This window comes from Podarcis erhardii (genome assembly GCF_964252035.2).
Source record: "Podarcis erhardii genome assembly, chromosome: 14".
Taxonomy (NCBI): Eukaryota; Metazoa; Chordata; class Lepidosauria; order Squamata; family Lacertidae; genus Podarcis; species Podarcis erhardii.
In genome coordinates, this window is record NC_138503.1 from 44,906,325 (window position 1) to 44,933,668 (window position 27,344).

Below are 27,344 nucleotides of genomic sequence, written 5' to 3' on the forward strand. Positions count from 1 at the left end.
AATTCTCATCTAAACATATGAGAAGTGGGGGGACGACAACGACGACCGAATATGAACTGTCCAGGAGATGAGATGCTTCAACTAGATTCTGAGGTACAGAGTAATCCTTTACTTGAGATATACCTTTCCTCCCACCCACATTGAACAAGTGACTCATTAAAAATCATAATAAAAGGCAGGTGTGGTACAGTTAACATTGTCCTGGGTGCACAGATAATTGAAGACACACAGAGAGTTCTGTGACTCACTGATTTATCACACAGTTGTTTCACCAGTTAAGTGAAAATATCTGCGTCAAAAAGTTGACTTTATAACCAATGGCCATATGTAACTGCCAAGATTCTTTCAATGATGCCTTAGCTCTGGAGGAGGAGGGAGATCTTCAGAAAGCTTCCCAGCAGTTTCCAGAATGAATGAGTACCACCACCACCACAAGTGAGGCTTCCAAAATCCCACATAATATCTAGTAAGAGCCATCCCTTTAGGAATATTTTAGTTAGGTTAACAGTCATGTATCAATATTTCATTTGGTTTAAAAGAAAGTAAGTACAGCTAAAGGCTTCAAGCACATGCCCCAAGGAAGAAAATAATTGGAACAGATTGCAGATTAAATTATACCCCATTGTAACATACAAAGACACTCCTCCTCACTTTCAAATCCCCAAGTTAGGGATTTGAAAGTGCTAGGGGTTATATGATTAAGTTGTTTTCTATGTGAAGTATATGCATAAGTTTTCTTATAAAGGGTAAATACTGTTGTGGCTGAATTAATCAGACTTTCTCACAAACAAATTTCATGAAGTTTAAATCTCACTCGGTCTTCAGGAGTCAGCCAAAGCAAAATTCCCTTCAGCAGGACATTTTTTACTTCAGTGAATCTGATGCTTGTAATCTTCAATTTCATGCTCGGCAAAATGTGTATGAGTAAATCAAGTTTGCTGGTCCTTTCTGAGCAGGATTTCTTCTACTCAGATTAGGCATCGAAAAGTGAAAGAAGCTAAAGAGATCTCATCAGCCACTTGATTCCAACAATATGAGACATGCACTCCTGAAGAGAATTTAGTGTATTTTTAGAGGATTAAGATTGGCATAAATTGAGACATCCAACCATATTATACAGAGAGGGGAAACCTTCTTGCCCCCAAGGGCCAGGAGCTCTGGGGAGAAAGTTGCGGTTGGTATATGCCAACGGACTTTGAGGAATGTAAACCTTAACAGGGAGGAAGCAAATTCAACAGGAGAAATCGGCAAAGAGTGCAGCATGGGTACTTCCACAGGTTGAACTGGAGATTTCTGTGGGTCACTCATGGCCCATGGGTTGCTGAGATGTATATTTTAAAAAGCATTTTAAAAAGGATCATCAACTGAACCCTTCAAGCAGACCACTTGCTGTGTAGTATTTCTGCCAGACAGCAATTGCTCTCAGCAGTAGAGGTGGAAGGTGGCATTAACTCTCTTTTTCAACATTGCAAGGCTATTCTGGACAGTTTGAAACATTAAAATCTCCCATATTCCACTGTTAGCAAACTGTCAACATTCAATAATGTTTGCCATTGCTTTGTGGGTTTGCTGGTGCTGGCCTTTAAAACTTTGAGTGGCTTAGAACCAAATTATATCAGAAACTGCTTAGTCCCATATGAACACTCTTACCTGTCTTGGAGGTCTTGCTCTATCCCAGTACTTGTGAGAACAGGTATGCAAGCACAAGAGATGGGGCCTTTTTGGTGGTTACGGAGAGGCTGTGGCATTCCTACTTCTTGGTGGGGTAGGAGACCTGTGGCCCTCCACTATACAACAGCACATGGCACCGAGCCAAAATAATAAAAAATGAATGATTGTGAAAATAATAAATATATGGGGGGCACTTAATTTTGTCTTTGCTCAGGGTACCATATTACCAAAGTCCGCCCCATTGGATGGGACCATAGCTCAGTGACAGAGCACATGCTTTCTGTGGATGTGGTTGCACATTGAATCTCCAGTAACTTCAATTAATAGGCCCTAGTATCAAGTGATGGGAAAGATCCCTGCCTTACGCCCTATAGAGTCGCTACCAGTCAAAGCAGACGGTACTGGGTTAGATGGTGAAAAAATGCGACGTCATAGGCTGTTTCCTACATTCTAAAAATGGTTCATACATGAGTCATCACAAAATAAAAATCTGTCGCAAGATCCAGAACTAAATTACATTGTATAAGCAAGTGGATGCTACACTATTTGTTTTCCTAGGGAGCAGCTACTTCCCAGGAGTAAGGAAAACAAGATGCAACAAAAAGGAGAGCAGTTTTCATTCTGAGTACATTGCAACTACAGAATTAAGGTACGCATTGTGATTAGCAAACATATTTCAAAAAGCATTTTGAAATATGTACTTTTGGACTAGATTTTGCAGACCGAACATTCATCCATGAGAAGGTACACCAGAATGTCTTTATTCATTTAACTAGATTTCAAACAGAATCACAGATATATTTTGTGGGGTTTTAAATAGCTCTAGGGGATGTGATGAACAAATGAATGTGATGAACAAAAAAATTGCAGCAACAGAATTTATAAGTTCATTTATGTAAAAGAACTACAGATATTCTCAGGACCTGGATATAACATTATTTATGTATGCCCCCTTTCTATGCTCTCAAGAACTCAGCTTCCAAAAATGCCCAAATCCAAAACTGGAAGTGAGAAACAAAGCCACTGCTGCTCACATTCTGTATAAAGGAAAAACAAAGTCTCAAAATCAAACCAATCCAGTATGTGCTCAAATAAATAAATAATTCAAAACTTCCACAAAAGCCAATGGTTACGTAAGCATAACTCTCTTGACTGAAATACAAACAAATGTTATGAGTGTGTTTTGCATTCCTAAACAGTAAAATCCTGATAACAAGCATGCATTGGAGGCTAAATCAGATATAGGAAAACAGGTAGACAAGAGCAAAAAAAGAACCAGTAAAACTGTAAACCAACAAGCATTCTGTCTCTTTTTACCTTACACAGTTCTAAATGCCATAATATAAGGAATGCCGGAAGTTCTTCATAAAACGGGTGGGAGAGGAAGCGAACATTCAGAACAGCAACAGATCCATTATAACTTAGCATCTATGCCACAAACTTTTTGAAGAGTTAATTTCTGAACTTCTGATTTATCATCCAATCCCCTAAATGGAAATCTGTAAGTAGCGGCAGTAAGGAGCATGATCACACCAGACATATGAACATCATTAGGTATTGAAAACCTAAGCGAACTGCATCCAAATCACCAGATTAGACACATCCCGTTAGGCAGCAAATCTGGGAGCTTTGATTTGACTAAAATTTAACATCAACCACAGATTTCTAGAAGCAACAAACCTCTTAGAACTCTGAAGCAGCTGTGTGATTCTTCTTTCACAGATGGCTGGTACAATTGAGCCTCCTGGAGCAGTCTGCTTTCAGAAAAGCTTTCTGACCATTTATATACATGCCTTTTTCTTTTCTTTTTTGGAGGAAAAAAATACACATCAAGGTTTTAAATTCTCTCATTATTACTGTATTAGTCAAAGATGACAAGCAAAGGCCCAAGTAGTAGAAAGACCGAAGAGATAGTGGTAACTGAAAGCACAAAACTACCTTTCTGCATTTTTAAAAAGTAAAATGTTAAGGTGCTGTCAACTTCAAAAAGAGCAGTGTTTAGATCTTTGTATCTGCTGTAAAAAAACCTGGTCTATTTTAAAACATATTCTCGGTGAATAAAAGAAAGGTGTTTTTTTTCCTGTCAGTTGATTCTACTGGAAAAACTTGAAGTATTTACTGGTACAGGGCTTAAAATGTGAATTTTACATTTATTTTATAACCAAAAGTCCTCTGTGAGAGGGTGATTTTGCTAGTACTGCTGTAAAACAGTTTATGCAAGGAACTCAAACTGTTTCCAGAAATATGGATAAGCCTGCAGTTTGGTCCGGAAAAAATCGGTCTTAAATATCCTTACATCATTTGCATAGATAGAAAATATAAATTTCAGCAATCTGAAATCAAATCAGTTAATTAAAAAGGTTAATTGGGGGACAGCTCTAATTATTCATTTCCTAGTAAATTTAAGCTATACTACGCAAATTAAAAATATTTAGGCAGTATTTTATGCCACTCTTGACTCAACATGTGTATTCTAAGTCAAAACTGGAGATAGAAAAACCACTTTCAACCATGCTTGTTAAGACTGCCACTTCAGTAAAAAAAATTACCAATACTTAGCCCACCCCTTTTAAAATTTGTAACCAAACTGATGGTTCCTTACTCTAGTTCACCATCTGAACTAGATATTGGAAAGCAAAATGATCAGGCAAAAAAGTACTTTTCTACTTTTAAAAGTAGGCAGTCTTCCACATCTTCCCAACATCTCTACTTAGGCCCTTGTGTACAGAAGCTCATGCATAGTTTATACAATACTGAAAGATGAAGCAGTGTTTCTGGTTGCTGCCTAGAGAACCAGAAGTAATTTCCAGGCCACTGTTCTGCACACACTCCCTGCCTGTGCCACCTTTATGCTGAAGAACTATTGCAATATTTATTCCACTCATGCTTCACTCTCAGGTCATGCGGCCCGAGTGTCACACAGCTGCAAAAGCCACCTGCCACTGTTGTGTTGCCATTGTCTGTGGCACCTCCCCCAGATCTCATCATTCTTCCTGAAAAGGATTTGAACTCCTTCCCTTTTCGTCCTCTCTCTTTCTCTCTCTCTTTCTCTCTCTTTCTCTCTCTCTCTTTCTTTTTGGCTAAGTAAAAGAACAACAACAACAAAAAGTTTCTTCTCACTGCCTTTTTAAAATTATTTTTTCTGGCAACAATGCAAATGGGAATCCCAGGTGGCTCTAGCTAATTACCCATGTGCTTTGGGAACCTAATGCCACCTCTATTGTTAATGCAGTAGAGTCTTCAGCCACAAAGTCACTTCATATGCTAATCAGAGGCAGGCTGATCCCTAGCTAATACCTCAGTCTGTTGAGGAGCACTGATCTTATGGAGGAGAGGGAGGGAGGGAGGGAGGGAGGGAGATGGTACAAAAATGTAAGTTGTGCAAGGAGACCAACAAGAAACTGAATTTTCCTCCCTCCTTCCCCTGCTTCTATCACTACTGCTGCAAGTTAGTTTGAACATTAAAAGAAAACAGGAAGAAAAATAATAATTCTGTTTCAATCAACTTTAGAAAACATTCAAGAGTGATACAGTCAAAACATTTTCTGTCTTCCGATTCAGAGTATGCAAAGGCTGTCTGGTATGCCACAACAGAACAATTAAGCCTTAGACTGGAAGCCAGGGTTCATTCAGAGCCATGTCTATAAAGCTTGTTTTATACAAGCTAACCAGCTATGTTTTGTTGCTTTATGCTGTGCTCCTCACTTGCACAATTTTTGCTTATGTGTGCAGGGACCCGGAACATAACCTCTGCTTAAGTTGGGTGTGTGTGTGCCTGTATTTCCTCTACACAAGCAAAGATAAAAGTACACCATGTGTGGAAACAACCTGTCTATACTGTAACCAAATGTTTATAGAAGCCACAGAATACTATGGCTTCCAATCATTAACATGCAGGGAAAAGATACCTTGTTAGTACTTCACAAGAATGCACATACAGTGGTACCTCGGGTTACATAAGCTTCAGGTTACAGACTCCGCTAACCCAGAAATATTGCTTCAGGTTAAGAACTTTGCTTCAGGATGAGAACAGAAATTGTGTTCCGGCGGCGCGGCAGCAGCAGGAGGCTCCATTAGCTAAAGTGGTGCTTCAGGTTAAGAACAGTTTCAGATTAAGTACGGACCTCTGGAACGAATTAAGTACTTAACCCGAGGTACCACTGTATTCGTTTCCTCCCCATACTTGTAAGGCGGTCCCTGCCTATTTAGAGGCTTATCTAGTCCAGCTTCGTTTCCCTACAGCAGGGGTTTTCAACCCTGGGGTGTCTTGAATGATGGTCGGGGTGCCACAGGCAACACTGGCCTCTGTCCCTCTTTTCTTCCCTCTCTCCTCTTATGCCCTCTTGCATCTCTGCCTCCCAAAGGCTTGCACAGCTGTTTGTTGCAGCAGCCCTGGCTACAAGCGCCCCAGGCAAATGGTGCCTCTGGGGCTGGCCAGGGGGTGCTGGTTGCCAGGAGCTGAGGCAGCCTCGGAGTCAGCAAGTAAGCGGGTGAGGGAGCCCAGCCAGCCAGCCCACCAGCCCTTGGTGCTGGGAATGGAAAGACTAATGGGAGGCCAGGCAGGCAGGAACTGTTCTCGCCTTTCTTGTGCTCGCTGTGTGCAATGCCTGCCTGGGAGCTGAGTGCCCACCGCTGCCATTGCTGCTTCCCAAGGTAATGTGCTGGCCTCACATTTACCTTTCTCCAGTATCTGTCAGGCCGCTAAGGCCGAGGGCATCCTCCTCCCAGGCCCCTGGGGGGCAGTGTGAGAAGGCATCTCTCTTTGGGGTGGGTGAGGAAGCTCAGAGACCAGGGGTGGCAGCTACGGCTGCCCAGAGGACTCCCAAGGAGAAGGGAGAGGAGGCTGAGGGAACACTCAACAAGGAAGGGTGTTCAAAAAAGGGTGCAGGGCTGCTGGCTCTGCAGGCAAGGGCTGACATAACTGGCTCCTGAGTCCCACAGGGGTGGCGCAGAAAGAATGTAGTTGGTCAAGGGAGCCATGGACTCAAAAAGGTTGAAAACCTCTGCCCTAGAAGAATTAGCTAGAGACCTCTAGTAAGTCCAGAAGCAAGGCATGCAGACAACAGCCCTCCTCACAGCTCCCTAGACACTGGTGCAGAGGTAAAGGTAAAAGGACCCCTGACCATTAGGGTCCTGTCGTGACCAATTGTGGGGCTGTGGCGCTCATCTCGCTTTATTGGCGTACAGCTTCCGGGTCATGTGGCTGGCCTGACTAAGCCGCTTCTGGTGAACTAGAGCAGCGCACGGAAACGCCGTTTATCTTCCCGCCACAGCGGTACCTATTTGTCTGCTTGCACTTTGACATGCTTTCGAACTGCTAGGTTGGCAGGAGCAGGGACCGAGCAACGGGAGCTCATCCCGTCACGGGGATTCGAACCGCTGACCTTCTGAATGGCAAGTCCTAGGCTCTGTGGTTAACCCACGGCGCCACCCGCGTCCCCCGGTGCAAAGGTATCTGAACCATAAAACAGCAAGCAGCATTATCCTTCATGAATCTGTTCAAACCGCTTAAAAAACCATCTAAGCTAGTTGTAGCCACCACATCATCTAAAATCAAATTCTGTAAGGTAACTACGGTTGGCATTCATCCATCTCAGGAGACAATGGAAGAGTGCACCTTTGGGGGGTGAAGTCAAAATGTTGGAGAGTTACAGGGCCTGCTGTGGCTGTAGAGACTGATACAAGAGAGGCATGTTTTGTTGCAGCTAGGGCAAATGAAGGTATCCAGTTTTTGCTGGTGCAGGTGTACCAAGGTGTCTCTTCTTTCTGCACTCCTCCCAGCGGTCCTTCCTCATCTGGTCACTGTTGCAGATACACAACCTGACTGATCATCTGCAGGCACTGCCGTCATCTGCAAGGGGATTCCCACATGGTGAAGTTAATGTTGCCAGACTTCATGTCACATTTGCGGGCATCTTTGTAACACAGAGTTGGTCTGCCAACAGGCCTGGTGCCTGAAGCCAGCCTCCCAGAGAGCATGTCTTCCATTCTGTGTAAATGACCAAGCCAGCGTAGACATCACTGAGACAGGAGTGCAAACATGCTAGGAATGTGAGCTTGGGAAAGCACATCTTTGTTTGAGACTGTGTCCTGTCATGTGATGCCCCAAATCTCCCTGACACAGCGCATGTGGAAGGCTTAGAGGTGTCACTCCTGGCAGGTGTAAGCTGCCCACCTCTCAGTACCATAAAGCAATGTGCTCAACACAGAAGCCTGGTAGACATTCATCTGGGTATTGATCATTAGCATCCCATTCTCCCATACCCTTTTGGAGAGGCAAGCTGTTGCTGTAGCCGCCTTGCCAATACGCTTGTCCAACTCAGCGTAGATAACTACGCATCAACCAAGTGTCACACAGCTAAGCATTATGTGAAATACATATTTTTGTCTCTACTGAAACTCCTCCCCTGCACTTTAATTTCATTTGAGGACCCCAAGTTCTAATGTTAAAAGAAAAAAAACCCTTCTCCTTACTCACTTTCCCCCACAACAATAACTACCTCCAAATCACAGGAGAGGTACTTCAGATTTGTGAACAGCGTGCCAGCCTTCTCTGAATATTCTCTCATTCTACAAATGCTAAGATTTTAACATCTTACAATGTGACAACCAGAACTGTATGCCAACCATGGTCACATCTGTATAAAGCCATAAATTAGAATTTTATTTCTGAACCTTTTTTCTAACTTTCCCAAGCATAAAATTTACCACCCACACCACTTGTCACGTATCAGTTCTCATTTTCATGCCATTCACCACAATCAATATATCTTTCCAGTTAACTTATGAAAAATTTTGTTATCAGCAACTTTGGCCATCTTAATGTACTCCCTGAACCCCAGATCATTTAAAAACAAATTAAAAGGCAATGGCCCCAATACAAATGTTTGGAAAACTTCACTTCTTACTACACATTGTGAGACTTGTCCATTTTTCCTACTCCTTACTCTCTGCTTTCTGTTCTTTAACAGTTACTAAACCATAAGAGGACCCATCCTCTTATCCATAACTGCTAAGTTTATTCAGAAGCCTTTGCATGAGAGACTTTGTCAAAAGCTTTTTGAAAGTTCAAGGACTGTACAGGCTTTGGCCTGGATCACTCCTATCCACATGCTTGTTGACACTTTCAAAGAACAGTAAAAGGTTACTGAGAAGCTCTTACCTTTACTCATGTAAATAAGCATCAATCTGCAGGAAACAGGCATACAGAATTTTAAAGAAAGGTTAAAGGAAGTCAAGTCCAGTATTTTGAATTTTCTATTTCAAAGGTGTAAACCTTTGTGAGCCATTTTGACTAATAGGCAGTATAGAAATGAACTGTAACAATAACAGAATGCTCTGAAGAGGGAGGAGTGTGCGTGAAATAGGGTAGGTAGATTGCCAGAGGAGTGCTCCTGAGCTATTCTACCCACAGCAACCAGTACATGCATAAAACTTGATGATGAGGTGTACTATCAATGTCAACAACACTAAACAACAAGCCACCCAGAGTACATTTATGCAACCTCATTCCTTATGACATTTAATCTTTATAACTGCCTGATTTCTTTTAAGCATTCCCAATAATATTTAAATTTTCTTGTTACAGATAGGTAGCCGTGTTGGTCTGCCATAGTCAAAACAAAACAAATTCCTTCCAGTAGCACCTTAAAGACCAACTAAGTCAGTTCTTGGTATGAGCTTTCGTGTGCATGCACACTTCTTCAGATACCTGAAGAAGTATCTTCAGGTATCTGAAGAAGTGTGCATGCACACGAAAGCTCATACCAAGAACTGACTTAGTTGGTCTTTAAGGTGCTACTGGAAGGAATTTGTTTTGTTTTAAATTTTCTTGGTTTGCAGTGATAGCAATCTTTGGTAAGATACTTTGCATTTTCATTGCAACAAAATATTGAGAAATGCAATTTCCTCTGGGGTTCTGCTGCTCTTGTGGACAATAACTGGATTACCTGCAATATATGAACAATTACACTTCAAACCACCCTCTTCCAAAATAAAAGGATTGTGATCATTTCTTACATTGCCTCTTCAGTCTGTAACAATTACTATACTTTCAGCTCATTGGGGGAGGATCAGACTTGCAATACTGGGATATTCAAAAATTCAGATTTAAGAAACACTTATGCACAGCTAAGCAGGACATAGGAATTCAGCTCTTGGATAAAGAATAGGGAAAACCTGTTATACAAAATGGGCTTTGTTAACAGTTTCAAGTAATAAAAAGTTGATCATGTAATTTCCTGTTCATAAGAACATGGCCTAAGTAGTATATACATCTAGAACAAAAATCCCAAAACAGAAGGGAAAGTAAATTAATAATGGAGAAGGGAAGGGAAGAGAGATGATGCCATAAGATTAGGTATGAAGATAAAAATCCCAGGCTTCTCTTCAGATACAAGAGTGCATAAAATAAAATCATAAATGTTTAAATATATGTGTAGCACAGTATTCTTAATGGCAAACTTTCTTCCAAATTGAACAACAGGGCATGTAGATATTTTTAAGAAGCTGATGGACCAAGCGTGACAGACATAAACAAAATGTCTATAGCTTGCCAGGGGTTTGGGTGGGGAAAAGACTGAGAGAACACCCTCTGCCACCATTGCCTTCCAAGTCCCACTTCAACACCCCTTCTGCAGAACACAGCTGGCTCTAGGGAAAAGGGCCATCTTGAATACTCTCCCCGCCCCCATCAGTAAGGGAAAGAGCAAACAGCAGAATGTACAGCAGCACAGGAGAGAAAGGAGGATGGGTGAAGGACTGTTTAGCCAAAGGAGGATGAAACTCTCCCCTTCAACCTACCATCTGCCCCCACCACTCCACCTGTGAAATTCCATACGCCTTTGGGAAACCTATAATAGAGTCTATACAAAAAAATATACAAGCCTAGAATGTGACAGATAAAGAAATAATGAGGTAAAGGGGAGGAAAGCATTTCTTCTCAATTATTTCTTACCAAAAAGGATTAAAACAGATTCACTAATACCTACTGCAGGCAAGCCATGTTGTCTGAATAGCCAACAATATATACAAACGAAAACATGTGGAGGGGCTGTCCAAATAACAGCAATTTGTATCTGTATGCAACGCTGATGAATCAGTATGTAAGATAATACACTGAGAAATGGTTGGAAGCAGGTATGTATCCTCACTTCCCTCTAGAAAAATACTTTAGTGGAAGAAATAATTTTTTTCCTGTCAAATGTAGCCCTAAACCCCCAACTCTCTGGGCACATAGTTTTAGATACTTTTAAATCTTGACACAGAAAAAATTTGAAGGCTCAGTAGAAGACATTATTAAAAAACATGCCTTCAGAAATAAAGATCAGTCATTTCCCCTTATGCTTTGAATTTCAGGAGCCCCCCCCCCCCACTATGGCACAGAAGCTTTCATGGAGACTTTTCAGAGACACTGAGGGTAGAATTCAATCTTGCGCTTTTCCATCTACGTGTACATTGCAGGTTGCCAGATGGAGCAATCCCCCTTAGCTCCTCCATGCACTGTTCTGGGGGTTCTCCTGACACACACACCTGAGGCAATTTGAGAAGGCACAGGACTAGGAGAGAAGGGAAAGTCCACTGGCAGGGCTGGTTAGATGAATCTCTCCCTAAATATTTTTGAGGGCAGCAAAATACAGTGTGGTAAACCGCAAATCTCAAAATAAAACTTTCAGCAATCAGTTAAGCCATCTCCAAACAACTTGACCATTCTTGGGGTACAGGCACACACCATCCCTGCTATTCAGTATGGATGGAGCTTCTGTTTTCAATTATATGTTAACTATTTCTTTGAACCTACATTGTGTATTTTATGCATTGTGACTTGCTTGTATTTCTGTTGATTATAGTTTGATAATTATTTATTGTACTTTCTAAATTTCTATTTAATTATTATTTGCTGATACTTTGAGAGTCAATTTTATTGTGTACAGTACTATTATATTCTAATGCATTGTTGAATGTTACTTTATTTCATATAAGTTGTTTATTTTAAAGTTATGTTTTATTATGGTTTTTTTTATTGGATCCGATTATTATGTGACCTTTGATGTATATTTTGTTGTTGTAAATCACCTTGTGTATAGCAATATAGAAAAGCTGTATACAAATTAAAAGTGGAATGAAATGAAATACATTGTAGCCACACAACCCCAAAGTTACACATGTGAAACTTTTTCATTATTTATGCAATAGGCTTCTAGAATCAGACATTTCAAAACATTAACACAGTATGGCAAAAGCAATTATGAAGCCGAGGGGAAACTTGTTTCCATATATGTAGGTTGAAAGTGTGCAGTATTATTTATAAAGAGCCAGCAACTAAGGACTATACAAAGAGAGGCAAGCCCTGCCCACAATTATACAGACAAATAAGAACAGGAATTGTAACACCAGAAAGGAGACAAAAGAGATACCGGGTTAGTAGGGAGGATTGAATTAAAATGACAAGATGTTTGATTTAAATCACATTTCCACCGATGCTTCCTGTCTTTTCATATATTTGTACAATGGTGCAAATCTGACCACTAAATCATGTTAATTGACACTGTTTCTCACAATCTTTTATGAATACAGGAACCTGTACACTGGGAAATTTCATCTTTTCTTCTTTATAGTGTTGTTCCTTTCTTTTCCACTCTGCCTTGGTCCACCCCCACCCTCAAAAACCAAAACAGCAAAACAAGAATGAAATATATACTTGACTGATAGGTAAAAGTAAGATAGGGGCAAAGTAGAGTAGCTAATTTTCATCAGATCAAAGCTATGGTTTGTAAATATTCATATTTGAGAAACTATCTGGAAAAGGCATTGATTCAGTTTAGAAATTAACTGTAAGGCTAACAAGTTTAAATCAAGATTTAATATTAACCGAATTAGTATTTGAGAAGCTTTGTATTTGAAAAAAGCTCTGGTAAAAAATCCAATTTTAGATATAAAAAACTATTTTTAAAAATCATTAAATTTTATTCACCCTGTTGGGTAGGTCTGAAGAAAAGGAGATTAACAAAAAAGAAAGTGACATGGATATCTGAAAATGCTTATCTTTGCCCCTTATTTCTTGGGAACTAGATGAATAAACCTTAGACTGTATCTTCATCAATGAACCACCAGAATGAAGCAGATGTGTAGGTGTCAGCAAAAGTTGAAGTGATGAAAAATAAACAAAGGTGATATACTGTAAAAAAAAAAAAAAGGTAGAGTAAGAGGAGAAAGGCTGAAGAAAAGGATGTTAGAAGAGAGAGTAGAATATGACTAAAGTGAGAAACAGAAGAGCAAAGATAGAAGAAGTAGCTGAAGATAGAAAAAGACAACTACAACAGCTGGTCTTGTTCGCACATAACACTTAGCCAAATCATGGTTTAATGAGAACAAGCCAGCGTGTGAGTTTCAATTTTCTTCCTCCTCTGGTTCAGCTGCTGCTGCTGTGCTACCTACAACTAAGCCATAATTTGGCTTAGTGAGACATACAAGCCCAGGTTTGAGATTTGTCTCCCCAAAATAAACCACGACCCAGGTTCATATGTAATGCCAAGTGTTGAAACAGATAGTCCTGTCTGAGGACTTTGATTCTTTTGAAAAATGCCAGTGAGACATTGTGGCCTAGAAGTGCTGAATGTAACCCTCATCTTGACATGAGCATAGAAAACTGGGCACCCAATGGTTCTCGACTCATTCGCCATTTAGTCAGGCACTTGGCTGAGGTCAGCATACATGCTGCTTACAAATGTTTACAGACGCAACTGCAATGACAATAAACCACAAACGCCAAATTACTAAGATTATTTTACAGGAGGTACTTTTGCTGAGTCACATGGAAGGTTCTAACTCGGAATTTATTTATTTTTTTAATTAGGTCTATAAAGGGCTTTTATAAACCTGTGAGGTACGGTTGAGCCTAATGCCATTTGTAGCAATGTTAAATGACAGACTAATTTGTCTATGATGAAAACAAACAAAAACTTCTTGTCATGCCCCATGCTCCTTTCCCATGAGACTAGGAAAAAACAGGTTAAACATCTGCAGACATGACAATAAACAAATAAATTCAAACAACATTTTGCTACTTTGACCCTAGCAACTTGTGTGCATGTTGTTTCAGCTTTGTCGGTCATTCCACAATAGGAGTCAAATTGCCCCCAAAAGGCGAATGAATTAAAAGCACTGAATTGCCATAAAACAAAGGATGGGGCACTGAAATAATACATGGCATAGCTATGCACTATGTGGAGCATGAAGACTGGCACAAAAATTCTTTCGAATATTGTCAAGTGTTGTCTAGATGCATTTAATCCCACCTGACGGTAGAGGGTTAAATTCCCTCAGTGCAAGGCAGCTTGCAATGTGAGCTGCTTTGATGGGGCTATACAGCTCTCAAAGACTGTAGACTGTTAGACTTTTCACAGGTAAATCTAGAGATCTCTTTGTGCAAGTTGTGCTCAGAACTGCTTGCTGCTGCAATCTGTACCTCAGGGTAGTAATGCCACACTGGAATCAGAAGGAAAATAAAGCAGGGTATCTGTGTTCCCCTCTTAAAGCCACACACAGAGGAATATATAGGAAGTAGCAGCTCTTTTGGAACTCCTCCTTCCCAAAAAACACTAGGATGATAGGGAAAGCAAGTGTGCACTCAGCCCCACAAATCCAAATGTGATTAGTGCTGCAGGTCCATTGCCAGGGGCGCTCAATCTAGACAGGTCTTGGCTGGTGATAAAGGTACTATTTGCTTTAAGACCTATCCGTCCTTGGGACTTTACCATAGAAACACATCCAGTCTCAAGAAACCTGAGTCTATCCCATAGTTTGAGAAATACTGGGCTAACTTTTAAAGAGCTTGTAAAGAGAAATTAAAGGATAAGTGACTGAAAACAAAATACAGTGGTGCCTCGCAAGACGAAAAGAATCCATTCCGCGATTCTCTTCGTCTAGCAGTTTTTTCGTCTTGCGAAGCAAGCCCATTGACGGATTAGCGGATTAGCGCTATCAGCGGCTTTTAGCAGCTTATCAGCTTAGCGGATAAGTGGCTTAGAAAAGGGGGGGGGAGGGGAAAAAAGTTGGAAAAACTCGCAAGACATTTCGTCTTGCAAAGCAAGCCCATAGGGAAATTCGTTTTGCGAAGCGCCTCCAAAACGGAAAACCCTTTCGTCTAGCGGGTTTTTCGTCTTGCGATGAAATTCGTCTTGCGGGGCACCACTGTAAGGACCAATAATTGAACACAGCTGCATCACCCACAATACTCATGAAAAATGAATGGGCATTTTTTCAAAATTGTGTATACTGAGTGACACACCAACTCTCTCTCTCTCTCTCTCTCTCCCTCTCTCCAAAATCACCTTTGCATTTTTGGCAGAAGCCCTGAGCTTTACCATCATGTAACTTTGCAGTGTATGTGGAGTTCTAGCCAGATTGCCATAATGAAGCTTGGGATGCCTGTTGCTATTGCCACTGGACCTTGCTCCACCACCCTGCCAACTCATAGCTTAAGAGGCGGCACAGGAAAGTTATTGTTCATTAGCTCCTGCAACACTGATAGCAAGGACAGTTAAATATTCTCATACAACCCCAGTCATTCCAGACCACTGACCATGCTTGTAGGGACTGATGGAAACTGTAGTTCAGTAATATCTGGAGAGCCAAAAATTCTCCAAACATGCTCTATACAGTGTTATGTAGAATCTACATCATGGGTCGGCAAACTAAGGCCCGGGGCCTGGATAAGGCCCACCAGGGTCGTAAATCCAGCTCTCGGAGCTTGCCGCCCGCTCGGTCAGGTTTAGCTCTGCGGAGAGGCACTTTCCCGGGACTACAAATCCCAACATGCTCTGAGGTTGCTCAGACTTCCATGACGCTGGCCAATCCAAAGCCTTAGCAACCTCAGGCCTCCCCTCCATTGGCCGGTTTGACACAAGCCGGCGGCAAATCGCGACCCTTCCCAAGGCTTGATGCTCCAATTGGGGCGAGGCGCAGGGCACGGCACTAGCTCCAAGAAGGGAGGAGGAGAAGTGAAGGGGCGAGAATAGGCGGGAGGAGAGAGCCTGCGAGGAGGGAGGAGGAGGAGGAAGAGGAAGAGGAGGACTCCTCTGTGCTGCTCGGCAGTGGCACATTGGCAGTCGGAACAAGGTGAGTGGAGGTATCTCAGCCGCTCTGTCTCTGAGGGAAGGAGGGAAGGAAGGCATGTGCACGTGCGGACACACACTGGCCCACCACAAGTTCTGAGGGACAGTGAACTGGCCCCCTGCAGAAAAAGTTTGCTGACCCCTGATACATGCACTGAAGAAGCTGGGTTTTGCTCACCTATCCTGCTCTTAGATCGTCCAGCTGTTTCCATTCTGAACTCAAATAGTCCCAAATCCATGAGTTTTGTTACCCTCTGAAAACTGGGGATTTTTTTGTATTAACTGGGCTCCTGAAAAAATGTCAGGTGTGCCTTATTAGGTGGGGCATGTAATTGCAATCCCTTCCCCAACCACACAAAACCTTTAGACAGTTATAGTCACTTCTGCACAGGGTACAAATGACTGACAGGCAGATCATCCATTATTTAAAAAGGGTCCAGAAGTAAAATTGTTTTATGCAAATCCTCTTTTCCTGGAAACTTCTAGTCATACCTGCCTTTCAAATTAGCCCTTCTTTAGGTCTAAAGTGAACATACAAATGATTAAAGGATAGAAATATGAAATAACCAAATTATATAATCAGTGAAGAAATGCAAAAATCTGAAGAATTCCTTTTGAAGTCTGTCACAAGCTGAAGCAGAAAAAAAGAGCCACATGTTACACTTTGTAAATGGTCTGCAGTCGTAAACTTAAGCAAACACTCTGATTTGGCTGTGTGATTTGTACCCGCACAACTCACTTGTAATGGAAACTGCAGGAGTTGAAACAGGATAAGCAAAACTCCAGAAGCTTTTTAGATTTTCTCCTATTGAGTCATTACATTTTCACACATTTGCTCCTTAGGATTAGTGTAAATAGAACTCAAGTCTCCTGCTTTGAAGACTTCCAATGAAGATTCATTGTCTTAAGTATTTTAAGCGACAGGGGAGAGGACTGAAGTCAAAGTGCAGTCAAACTAATGGGGCAGATCAGAAAACAATAGAAAATAGATATGCGTTTAAACCTTGAAAAGGAAAAATGTTATCCTGAAACAGGGATACTGACCACAGTACCGTAGAATGGCATGGAAACAGAAGACTCTTGCTTACCTATGGTGCAGTTTGTAGTTATTTTTCTCCGCTTGGGGTTGTGTCGAAGCAGCTCTAGCTCTCGTTTGGTTGGCTCCCACGTTGAATACTTCTCTCCAATACCTGAGCAATGAAGAGAAATAGATATGTACTTCAGAGGGTTGCTTGAAAAAGAGCTACAAGGGTACATTGCAACGTAAACTGTACCATCCATTAAGCTGGATTCCCCATACATATTACCCCAACAGTAGGCTTGCTTTTCTCTATAGTTCAGAAAGGCAGCAATTGACCTTCACACTATGTTCCCATAAACATGTACTAAAAGCACACAAAGGCAGCTACTTGTATAGAATTCCTACCCGTTTCCAAGTAACAGTTCTCTCTCTACTCTCCACCCGCAACAATGGGCGAAAAAACCTTCAATTAAAATCACAACAACAGATTGCCCTTCATGTGGGAATTTGTTTCGAGCACCCACCATTCTCTTTGGGTTCACAGAGGTCATTCTGCCAGCACAACTACTCATTGAAGCTAAATACAAATGGGCTCAAAAACAGCCCCACTGTGTCCAGCTCTATTCAATAAAATATGGCAAATACAGCAAAAAAGCAACCCAACTTCTTAGACAAGCTACACACCTATGTTTAAAAGACATAACATAGAATCAGATATGTAAGAAGGGATACCAAATAGTGTATTTCCAAAGAAAGAAAGAAAGAAAGAAAGAAAGAAAGAAAGAAAGAAAGAAAGAAAGAAAGAAAACACATTTTGGGATGTATATATCAAGGAACACCTTGTATTTCCTTGAAACTGTCACTGCAGACTGGATCTCCAGAAATATATGTCAGGACCCAAAGAACCATAAATTAAGTTATATGACCTGAAGGCAGCTTTAGACTCATCCTTCTCAAAGAATAGTCCCCTATGGATGGTAAAGCAGCTTTGAAACAGAGACGTTTCAAAGGCCATTCTGGTGATCAGTATTCAAAGAGAAATCAAAAGATTTAATCTGGCTAGCATGAACTCCTTGGGTGAGTCTAAGCAGCTCTTTGGGTTCCAGGCTTCAGTTAATCTACATGCTCCTGAAAAATATTTAGATGCACTGATTTTAATGTCTTAGGGCAGTTATCACCTCTCAACAAGAACAACAACAAACAAACAAATAAATAAATAAATAAATAAATAAATACCACCCTTATCTCAAAGAGCTATAGCTGAAAATTTGTCATTCCAACAAAGCAATAATGCTTGTGAGGAAGAAAAGCCGCAGTTTGAAGAGATTGTTCTTTAGAAAGGATGCTAGCAAAATGGACTAGATGCAGGAACCAAGTGCACAAGATTTTTAGTTTGAGATACTAAGGGACCAATGATCTAAGAAGCAAACCAACAGAGAAATGTGCAAGACTGGCTACTGTTAATCATAAAAGAATTTGGGTACTATTATGAAATGCACTATTGTAAAAACGAGGTTTAAAGCCAATTAAAGTTCATCTTGTTCTGTGTGGAATGCATATTGCTCATAGTGGTAGTACAGAAAGCAATCAAGCAAATGCATTGTGCAAGACCAGGGTAAAACGGGTGGTAAGTATGTATAGCAGGCTTCCTCAAACTCGGCCCTCCAAATGTTTTTGGCCTACAACTCCCATGATCCCTAGCTAGCAGGACAAGTGGTCAGGGGTGATGGGAATTGTAGTCTCAAAACATCTGGAGGGCCAAGTTTGAGGAAGCCTGATGTATCGTGTGCTGTGAAGTGTAATAGCTATTTGATATTCCATTTTTTAAAAATGTTTTTAAAAATATTTTTATTCCAATATTTTTTCATGGTTGTTTTTTTAATTTAACTTGTGCACCACATTGGGTGCCATTTTTATGGCAGAGAATATGGCCAAAAAGAACTCCACATAAGTGATCTTCCAATAAATGGAATGTTCCTCATGTGAAATTCAACAAAGCATACATCCCATCAACATCTTTTTCTCCTAACAATTGAAGAGAATAAGAAAAATAAATATGACCCACAAAAATAAAGGGAAAACTAATTTCCATGAAATATTGGGCCAGGTGGCTACAGTGTTTCAGTACATTATACAGTCTGCATTTGCAATGATGAATGAGGTACCATTACAAATACGTACCTACAACACAACTACTTAGCCAGATGCTTCTCGCTGGCATCTTCACTACAGCATTTAAAATTGTCCAGCACATATATTACAGAAACTCATCTGCTCCCACAACCCAATGCTGCTTTAACTAATTGAAAACATCATAAATCTAATATTAAGTTATGCTACAGTTAGCATGAAGGAGTTAACCTGGTATAGCCTGTTAAAGAGGCTTCAGAACAAAAATTATAAACAAATACTCAGTATGTAAGGAAAGCATGTATTAGGGCAAATCAAACAGAAATAGGCATACACGTTTGTGTGGATTAGTGCCTGACTACTTAACAGAAACAATTGGCCAGCTCAGAAACAGAAAAATAACCACACAGTTATTTACGTGGACAAATATTTAGAGCAAAACAGCTTGGGGTTCTAGGTTCTCTTTAGAAAATGACTTTTGTTCAGTTTTAGAGTGCAAGCCAACTGTAATGGCGCCTTAGGTGGTCTCCTGTTTCCCTTGGGAAACACTTAAAACAAAGCAAGGTACCACTCAAATAGGTAAGAATGCTGATGCCAATATTTTAGCAGATATACAACTGCTTTTTCAGCACATGGTCTGTTGTGACATAAAATTAGGTGCATTAATATAATGACGACAGTAGTGACTAACCTAAAACTAGAATCACAGAAACTGACAGACTGAAAATGATCAAAGAATACTGTAAGCTCAGTATTGCCAGTGGCTGCTCCAGACAGAGACTTTTAGTAGTGTTAACCACTGAAGCATTCGGGGATTGGTTCTACAAAGTTACAGAAATTAAAAGGAATATAGAGATAACTGTGTGTAGCTAAGGTTTTTCTTCTAAATGATAAAAACACCACACTTTGAATATAAAACTGTCATTTTGCAACGTAAAATCAGAGTTGGAAGGGACCTTGAAGGACATCCAATCCAAACCCCTGCTCAGTGCAGGGTCTGCAATGAAGGATGAGACTGTAGCATCCATGGAAAATGCCTATCCACAGAAGGACAGCCATCATCCTCAAAGCAGCCTGCTGCACTGTTGAACAGCTCTTACTGCTTAATAGTAACAAAGCATTCACAGAGCTCTCCCTGAGCATTCCAAACAGTTCCAATGTATTAGGAAAGCTAGTTCAGCATAGTGGATAAAGGGCAAGACTTGGATCGGAGAGACCAAGGTTCAAATCTCACCTAAGCAATGATGCCCACTGGGTCATCTTATGGGTTAGTTAGGCAAATAGTCTTAATGGGCTATAAAAAGCTTCCTCTATAATTTATCATTACAACCTTAAATTAGATGAGTATTATCCTCATACCGCAGGTAGGTGTTGAGAGACAGCAGCTTAATGGAAGCCCTAGTCTTATGCTTAGATCTCACTCTTTACCACTACACTAACATTCTACATTCTCATGTGCTTCAATTCTGATTCTTAAAATACTATTATACCATCGTGCAGCCAGTAATATAAAAATATAGTATTTACTTGAATGAAAAGTGCAATTTTTTGGCCAATATCAGCTGAAGTCTAAGTAATATTTACAACTATAAGTATGCCATACAACCATTAATGAGACCTGGCTGCATGTTTAGTATTGGGCTATCAATGCCAGACTACAAGTCACCAATTTATATATTTTGTCCAGTGCAGCTGTTTTGCTCTTTCAATTTAATTACTTCTTGGGCCAAAGACAAGCGCATATTAACACATTTAACAGGTTATTTGATTACCATACACAGAACACAAGGTTTAAAAACACCTTCACAAATATTTATTGTTGGGTATTCTTCAGCACTGTTAGTTACCTTAAAATGAATTTTGCATGAAACATTGTATGCTATGATTTTCTTGTTCTCAAATCCACCACTCTCCCCCCCACCCCCCTTTCTCTGCTGGAACTACTTCAAAATATTAGTAGTCACAATTTTGGAGATTGACACAGAGGTTCTTTTAAAAATGCTTCAATTTGGCCAGAACAATGTTTAGTTTTGCTTTCCTCTCAAATGAAAGGAATATTTTGGAGTAGGTCAACCATAGAAAGTTCATGCAAAGGTTTACCACCCTTTACCTCCTGATACACATTCTCTATAACAAGAAAGCAATCTATAAATGAAAAAGCGGCATTGTAAACCATGATTCTTGTCTTAAAATGGCAGATAATCAGCAAAGGGACGCTTGTTAGTGAAATGCGTCGCCAGGTCACACTTCTTACCTGTCATTGTACACTGGTAGTGAGAAACCATTGTTGGGGTGAAGGCTAAAAAAGAAAAAATTAGGGAAAGCAAACTGAATAACAAAACAAATGTGTGTACATATACTTGTGTGTAAATAGTTACAGATATACATACTATATGTGTAAACAGAGTGTGTGCTTATAAAGCTGGCACAGTCTATGAGATAATCACACAGGGATAGAGGTGACACTTTGTAGGAAGGGAACAGATTTATTTTCTGCTATGCTTAAAAGTAGATTTATTCTATCTTATCCTTAACTTTGCACAATCACAAGAGAAGGGGTTACTTCATTGAAAGTAAATTTTAAAAGTGTAGGTTGGCTGAAATTTTATGAGGTGTGCATGTTAAGCAGTCTAGCCTCTGAAGATAAATAATCTCTACATTTGTTGCTCCTACAACTTGCATTGGTACCCCAATTCCCTATTACTGATTTCTACCTTTTGATGGGTGGGAGGGCCAGGTATAACTAAGAATGAAAGCGAGCATTCTTTCAGCAGATACTTAAATAAAATCAAACCTTGTAGCTTCCAAGCCTTCCGTTGTTCTTCTTTGGCAATTTGTTCCATATCTTTGTCGTATATGTAATCTTGACACATAAAGCAGTATATACCCCCATACAAAAGGTCTATGGCTGCAGAAACATAAGGTGGTTGGGAAGGGGGTTGGAGAGAGAAACACACAAAAATTTTAAATTTAAAAATGTAGGCATTGGCTTCCATAATGGCATCTACACACATATCCCCTGACCTCAAAAGGGGGAAGGAAGAACAAAAATACCAAGTGTTACTATGTCACATGACACTTGTAATGCCAACAAGTATTCTCAGACAAATTAAGGAATGAACATTTAAAATATATTTTTCAGATTCTCCTGGTAGTTAAAAATATTCATTGCCATGGACTCTCAGATTTGAACTCAACATGGACAACATGATAAAAATTCCTTCTTTTCAAATATAAATACAGGCAAATCTCTAATAAGGATTAAGATACAGAAAACAAACAGCTTGCAAATAAAAAAGGCAGTCCACTAGTGTTATAAAAAAATGAAATATGTTCAGTTACAGAAAGCTGCATCAAAGCTAGGTTAGTGACAGAATTACTGTACTTCTTATGCCTGAGAGATTGAAGTGGGCAAAAATATATATCCCAAAGCATTTTTTTTCTTAAGATGAACATCAGCACATTCCTCTCAACATTTTAAGGGTTATCAATTTGGTAAATAAATCACAAATCACATCTATCTCCATTGACTGAAGTGTAAAAAACACAGATTCATTATTTTCCAGAGTTGCCATGGTGCAAAAACATGGATCCAAGCCACTTATCCATTAAATCTTACGTCACTTGTGTCAACAGATGTATTCTGCAATTTGCTGGTGGTTTTGCTGTTATCCTATGTGACATTTAAGAGAATCCATGGGCACCCATGCCTTGGATCAATGTTTTTATGGTACTGACAAGCACTACATCTGTGATTTTTACTGTACAGTCCATCACGGATAGGGGTAGTGGTTTGGGGTGGGAAACTCATGTAAAATCAAGCAAATGCAAGAAGATCCGTTTTAACTCTACTGGATACGATTGTAGGGATATCGCAGAGTGGGGAGTGGGGTCCGGAGGGAGCCCACTTCCCCACCAGCAAGCAGCCACAATCTGCCTGCACGCGTGACCTTGGGGTGCAGGGGCAACTCCCCCCCCCCCCGACAAGCCACAGCGGTCTGTACATCGTTCCACCTCTGCCTGACCTTTCGCGATCTCAGCAGTTTGCGGTGTCCTGTCTGTAACCCTTTTCCATGAGACGTTTGTCTCCATTCGTCATACATTGAGCAAGGGGAAAATGACGCTGTGGAACAGGTGCCAAAACAACTTTGTACCACCCCACGATTTCGGGACGGAAGATGTGTAAAGGTCACAGCCCAAAAATGTATTTGCCTAGCTTGCATGTTTGTCTCAATAAAAGGAGGCTCCACAGGAAAGGTGGTAGCTCGCTCGCTCGCTTCAGACCACCTGTGCGCAGCTCACATGATGATCAACACCTGTCTTGGGCCTTCACTTCATACGATTTTCATCCAGACACTATGGAAAAGCTAATAATTTGTTCAAATGTGTGCTCTCTTTCTCTCTTAGTCTGGGGAGGGGTATAGCAACCAGAGGAGTTGTTGCCCAGTGTACTCTGTTCCAAATGTTCTAAATATTCTAAGTCTGCCCACATGTCCCCAGATGTAAATAAAATATTTACAGCTAACAATGTAGGTGTACATTTCTGGAACAATGCAGAATGAACAGTCCACCACCTAGAAAATGGTTCCCAAACTTTTTCGGCCACTGCTCCCCTTGGTTCCAATAAACTCATCCCCAGTGCTTCCTATCCCACCCTATAAAAAGCTTTATTCAAAATAGTGGTTTGCATGACCTACTAAGGAAGATTAACAACACAATTAAATTCAAAACAATAACAACTGCACATTTGTTCAAATTCTAACTTAAAATCTTTAATTTAATTAAATCAACAAAATTAATGAACTTGATCCAGCGATACTGTACCAGCTTCTCAAAGGCTGGTAGTCATTTACACCTCCAGCACCCCCTGCCACACCATCTTAGCGACCCCAGTTAGAGTAACTGGACATGAAAAGGGGTGATTAATGCATATCAGTTCAGCAGACTTAGTCTGTGACTCATCAATCTGTTGGTGTTCCTTGCTTGGTGTTACGTCTTGAATTGCTGAGTTTATTTGGAGCAAGGGAGATTTTTTGTACTTGTATGTATCTGTATCTGCAAAAGCCTAAAAACTATGTCCAGAACTGTTTTACTGATCTTCTGCAACAGAGAACTATTTGGACCTTAAGCTCCTTCCTTGTGGTGAATGGTACTGGGAGCAACTTCCTCTGTGAATCATATCAGATTCTCAACAATATTTTGCTATCCCAATCTTCAAACAGCTCTTGAAGTCATACACTTCTTTAGTGTTCTTATATGAACTTCAAAACCTACAGGGCATTCTTATACAAAACAGGTTAAATCTAATTAATCAGCTGGTTTTTATCTGCTAATACTTACTTCTTGCTGAAAATGGAGGTTCCAAAGTTGCCCTCTAAAGATACACTGAACTCCAAAAACAGAGCCAAATCAGTCTCTTCCCAATAAAGACAACGCAAGCCATTTACATTTTTTACAGATATTATATACACAAATCCATTAAGAAATTTCAGTTCAGAATGATGTAAGACACATAAAAAATTTTCTTGCATCAGTTCCACTTCCTAATTTGGCTTAGATTGGTGCCACACTGACCCATAAAAGATGAGAACCAGGATTTCAAACCTCCCATGGGCTCAGGTGGCTGCCAGTGTGTTCTGTCTCATTTTACAGATAAATGCCCTATTTCTCAGCTGATAATTAAGTTGACATAGCTAAAAACAGATACAGTGGTACCTCGGTCTACAAACAGCCCTGTAAACAAACTATTCGGCATACGAACTCTGCAAAACCGGAAGTAGGTATTCCAGTTAGTGAACTTTACCTCGGTCTACGAACAGAAGCCGAACGGTGGAAGGGCACTGGCGGCGGGAGGCCTCATTAGGGAAAGCACGCCTCGCTTTAAGAACGGCTTTGGTTTAAGAGCAGACTTCCGGAACGGATTAAGTTCGTAAACTGAGGTACCACTGTATCTAATTCACACATGCCAGAGGTACAGTAAGCCTCCTCCATCAGAAGAAACCACGTTGACTTGAATGCAATGCCTGCACGTAACAAGAGCTAAATGAACCTCAAGATACAAGTCCAAGCTATTATAACCTCCTTTTTTCTCATCTTGTTTTGAAATAGAATGTGAATCACAAATATCCAATTTCAAATCTTCAGGTATAGCAGCCCTGAATTCTGAAGGACTTAATGTATGCGAAGGTTCAGAGCAGTATCTGAAAATATCTTAAATTAGATTTCCCAAAGCATGTTTTGAGAGAAGCTGTTCTTCCAACAAAGCCAATACACTGTGTTTCAACGGTGGCCAGATACCTTTCATAAACTTTATCTTTAAAATAGACAATTGAAAGAAGTACCACTACAGGCATTCCAAGTGTGCATTGCTGTTGCTTCTAAACATTAGTAATCATTATAAGCCTAACCAAAGTAAGTTAGGGATATTATGTATCTTAATCTTCAAAAATGACTATAGTAACTAACCTACAAACTAAGGTTCCTATTCCTACCATTCTTGCTTATTATCAGTGTAGAAAATAAAATAAAATGCCAGTTTTAATAGAAAATAAAATAAAATGCCAGTTTGCATAGAATATGGTACTTGCTTATATAACAGTTACATACAAATTAACTGTTGCCATAGCAATAGGGTGGGTGGATGTTAGGAGCCTCGTAAAGTGATATCTGAATGTTATATTTTAAAATAGTCAGATATTTTCAAGTGAATTATCATAGCCCTTTATATATATTATATACTACAACTTTATATTAAATCAAGGAAACCTCTGCAATTAGTTTAAATTTAAAAACAGAAGTCAATTATTACAAAGTCCTCCAGTATGTTATATGCAGTATATGGAGATTTGAAGGGAAAAATTGATATTTATGGCTCTCATTTTATTATAATCCTGCCTCATGAAGAATTTTCAAAACAAGTTGGAACAAAACAAGATGGAAAGGTGGAACAAAGGCTGTTTTTTCGCTTGCAATTACTTTAACTTCTTCCATTAAGACCTATTTAGTACTCAATATCTCTGAATTGACACCAATTTTGCAAGATGATTTTACCCAAGTACGTTTAGGGATTATGGGGCCAAAGCCTTCATCAAGCCTTAGAAACCTTTTTCATTAGCAGTACATGTGACAAGACAGCTTTGCTAACAGATTCTCTGAAAGCAATCTAACTTTGAGGCTCATGATACACATTGCCAAGTCAATCACTAACAAACTGCACCTGTACATTCCCTCTCATCTGCTCTCACACATCGCTGTACCTGCAGCTATTATCCCAGCCACTTATTGGCTGAGACTAGCAACATGAATTTCCTCATGCCTCAGCTCCTCTCTCAGAAATAACAGCCAATATTTTGGTTGGCTGCCCCACTTCTATAACAATGTGCACTGTAATGTCCAACTTTTTTTTTTCACATAAAGGGTAAAAGGTAAAGGGACCCCTGACCATTAGGTCCAGTTGTGGACAACTCTGGGGTTGCGGTGCTCATCTCGCTTTACTGGCCGCTTTACTGGTCATGTGGCCAGCATGACTAAGCCACTTCTGGCGAACCAGATCAGCACACGGAAATGCCGTTTACCTTCCTGCCGGAGCGGTACCTATTTATCTACTTGCACTGTGTGTTTTTGAAGTGCTAGGTTGGCAGGAGCAGGGACCGAGCAACGGGAGCTCACCCCATCGTGGGGATTCGAATCGCCGACCTTCTGATCAGCAAGTCCTAGGCTCTGTGGTTTAACCCACAGTGTCACCCGTGTCCCCAAATAAGGGGTAGGGGTCCAGACTTTCAAAATGACTATAGTGCCTCCTGCAAGACAGATTTTTGCAAGGCTTAGGTGTGCACATTCTCTAGACAATGTAATATAAGCTCCTGTGGTAGGATATATAGAAGCCAAGGACACAGCAGAAAAGATCCTGCACATTATGGGTGTGAACTCCAAACAAGCACATACTGGTTCTTTTCTACTTTATGTTCTTCTGTATATTCTGTTCTACCCTCTTACAAAGAGGGCAAGAATTTGAACTTCATCCTTCCCCCTAGGAACTGACTTTTGTTTCTCCCTTACTGTAAGTACTCCATTGTAGGATGGCCCCCACAATTTTCTATATATAGGGTGTTTTCACTAAAAAAAGTTTTACCATCTTTGGCTCCATCCCTCCAGCAAAAATCCTGGCTGTGCCCTTGCTAGGATGTTTCATAGTTGGCAGGGATTTGAACCTGGATTTGCCACAACCAGTCACTGAACCACACTGGCTTTCCAACAGAGCAAAGTGCTACTGTGGTAGGACATCTAACCATTTGGTGTCAAACTCAGTCACAAATGATGGTGGATCTGAAATAGGAATGAAGTTTCCTCGGGATTCAGGATTCGGTTGTTGAAAACTGCCTAAACTGTCTTGCATTCTGGCAGAAGAG

General features: G+C 40.4%; 1 protein-coding gene across 3 annotated transcripts in view; it reads right to left on the reverse strand.

Moving 5' to 3' along the window:
- The window catches only part of LOC309329184 (ubiquitin carboxyl-terminal hydrolase 22-A), a 102,516-nt gene that overhangs the window by 40,776 nt on the left and 34,396 nt on the right, over window positions 1-27,344 (reverse strand). For 2 of the 3 annotated variants that reach the window (XM_081839844.1, XM_081839846.1), the window contains 3 exons: window positions 21,731-21,844; window positions 21,191-21,235; window positions 16,874-16,975 (listed from right to left, as the gene is read on the reverse strand). In XM_081839844.1, the coding sequence (XP_081695970.1) occupies window positions 16,874-16,975; window positions 21,191-21,235; window positions 21,731-21,844 (261 nt within the window). The remainder of the gene's footprint in view (window positions 1-16,873; window positions 16,976-21,190; window positions 21,236-21,730; window positions 21,845-27,344) is intronic. The other variant, XM_081839845.1, reaches the window with a different exon arrangement.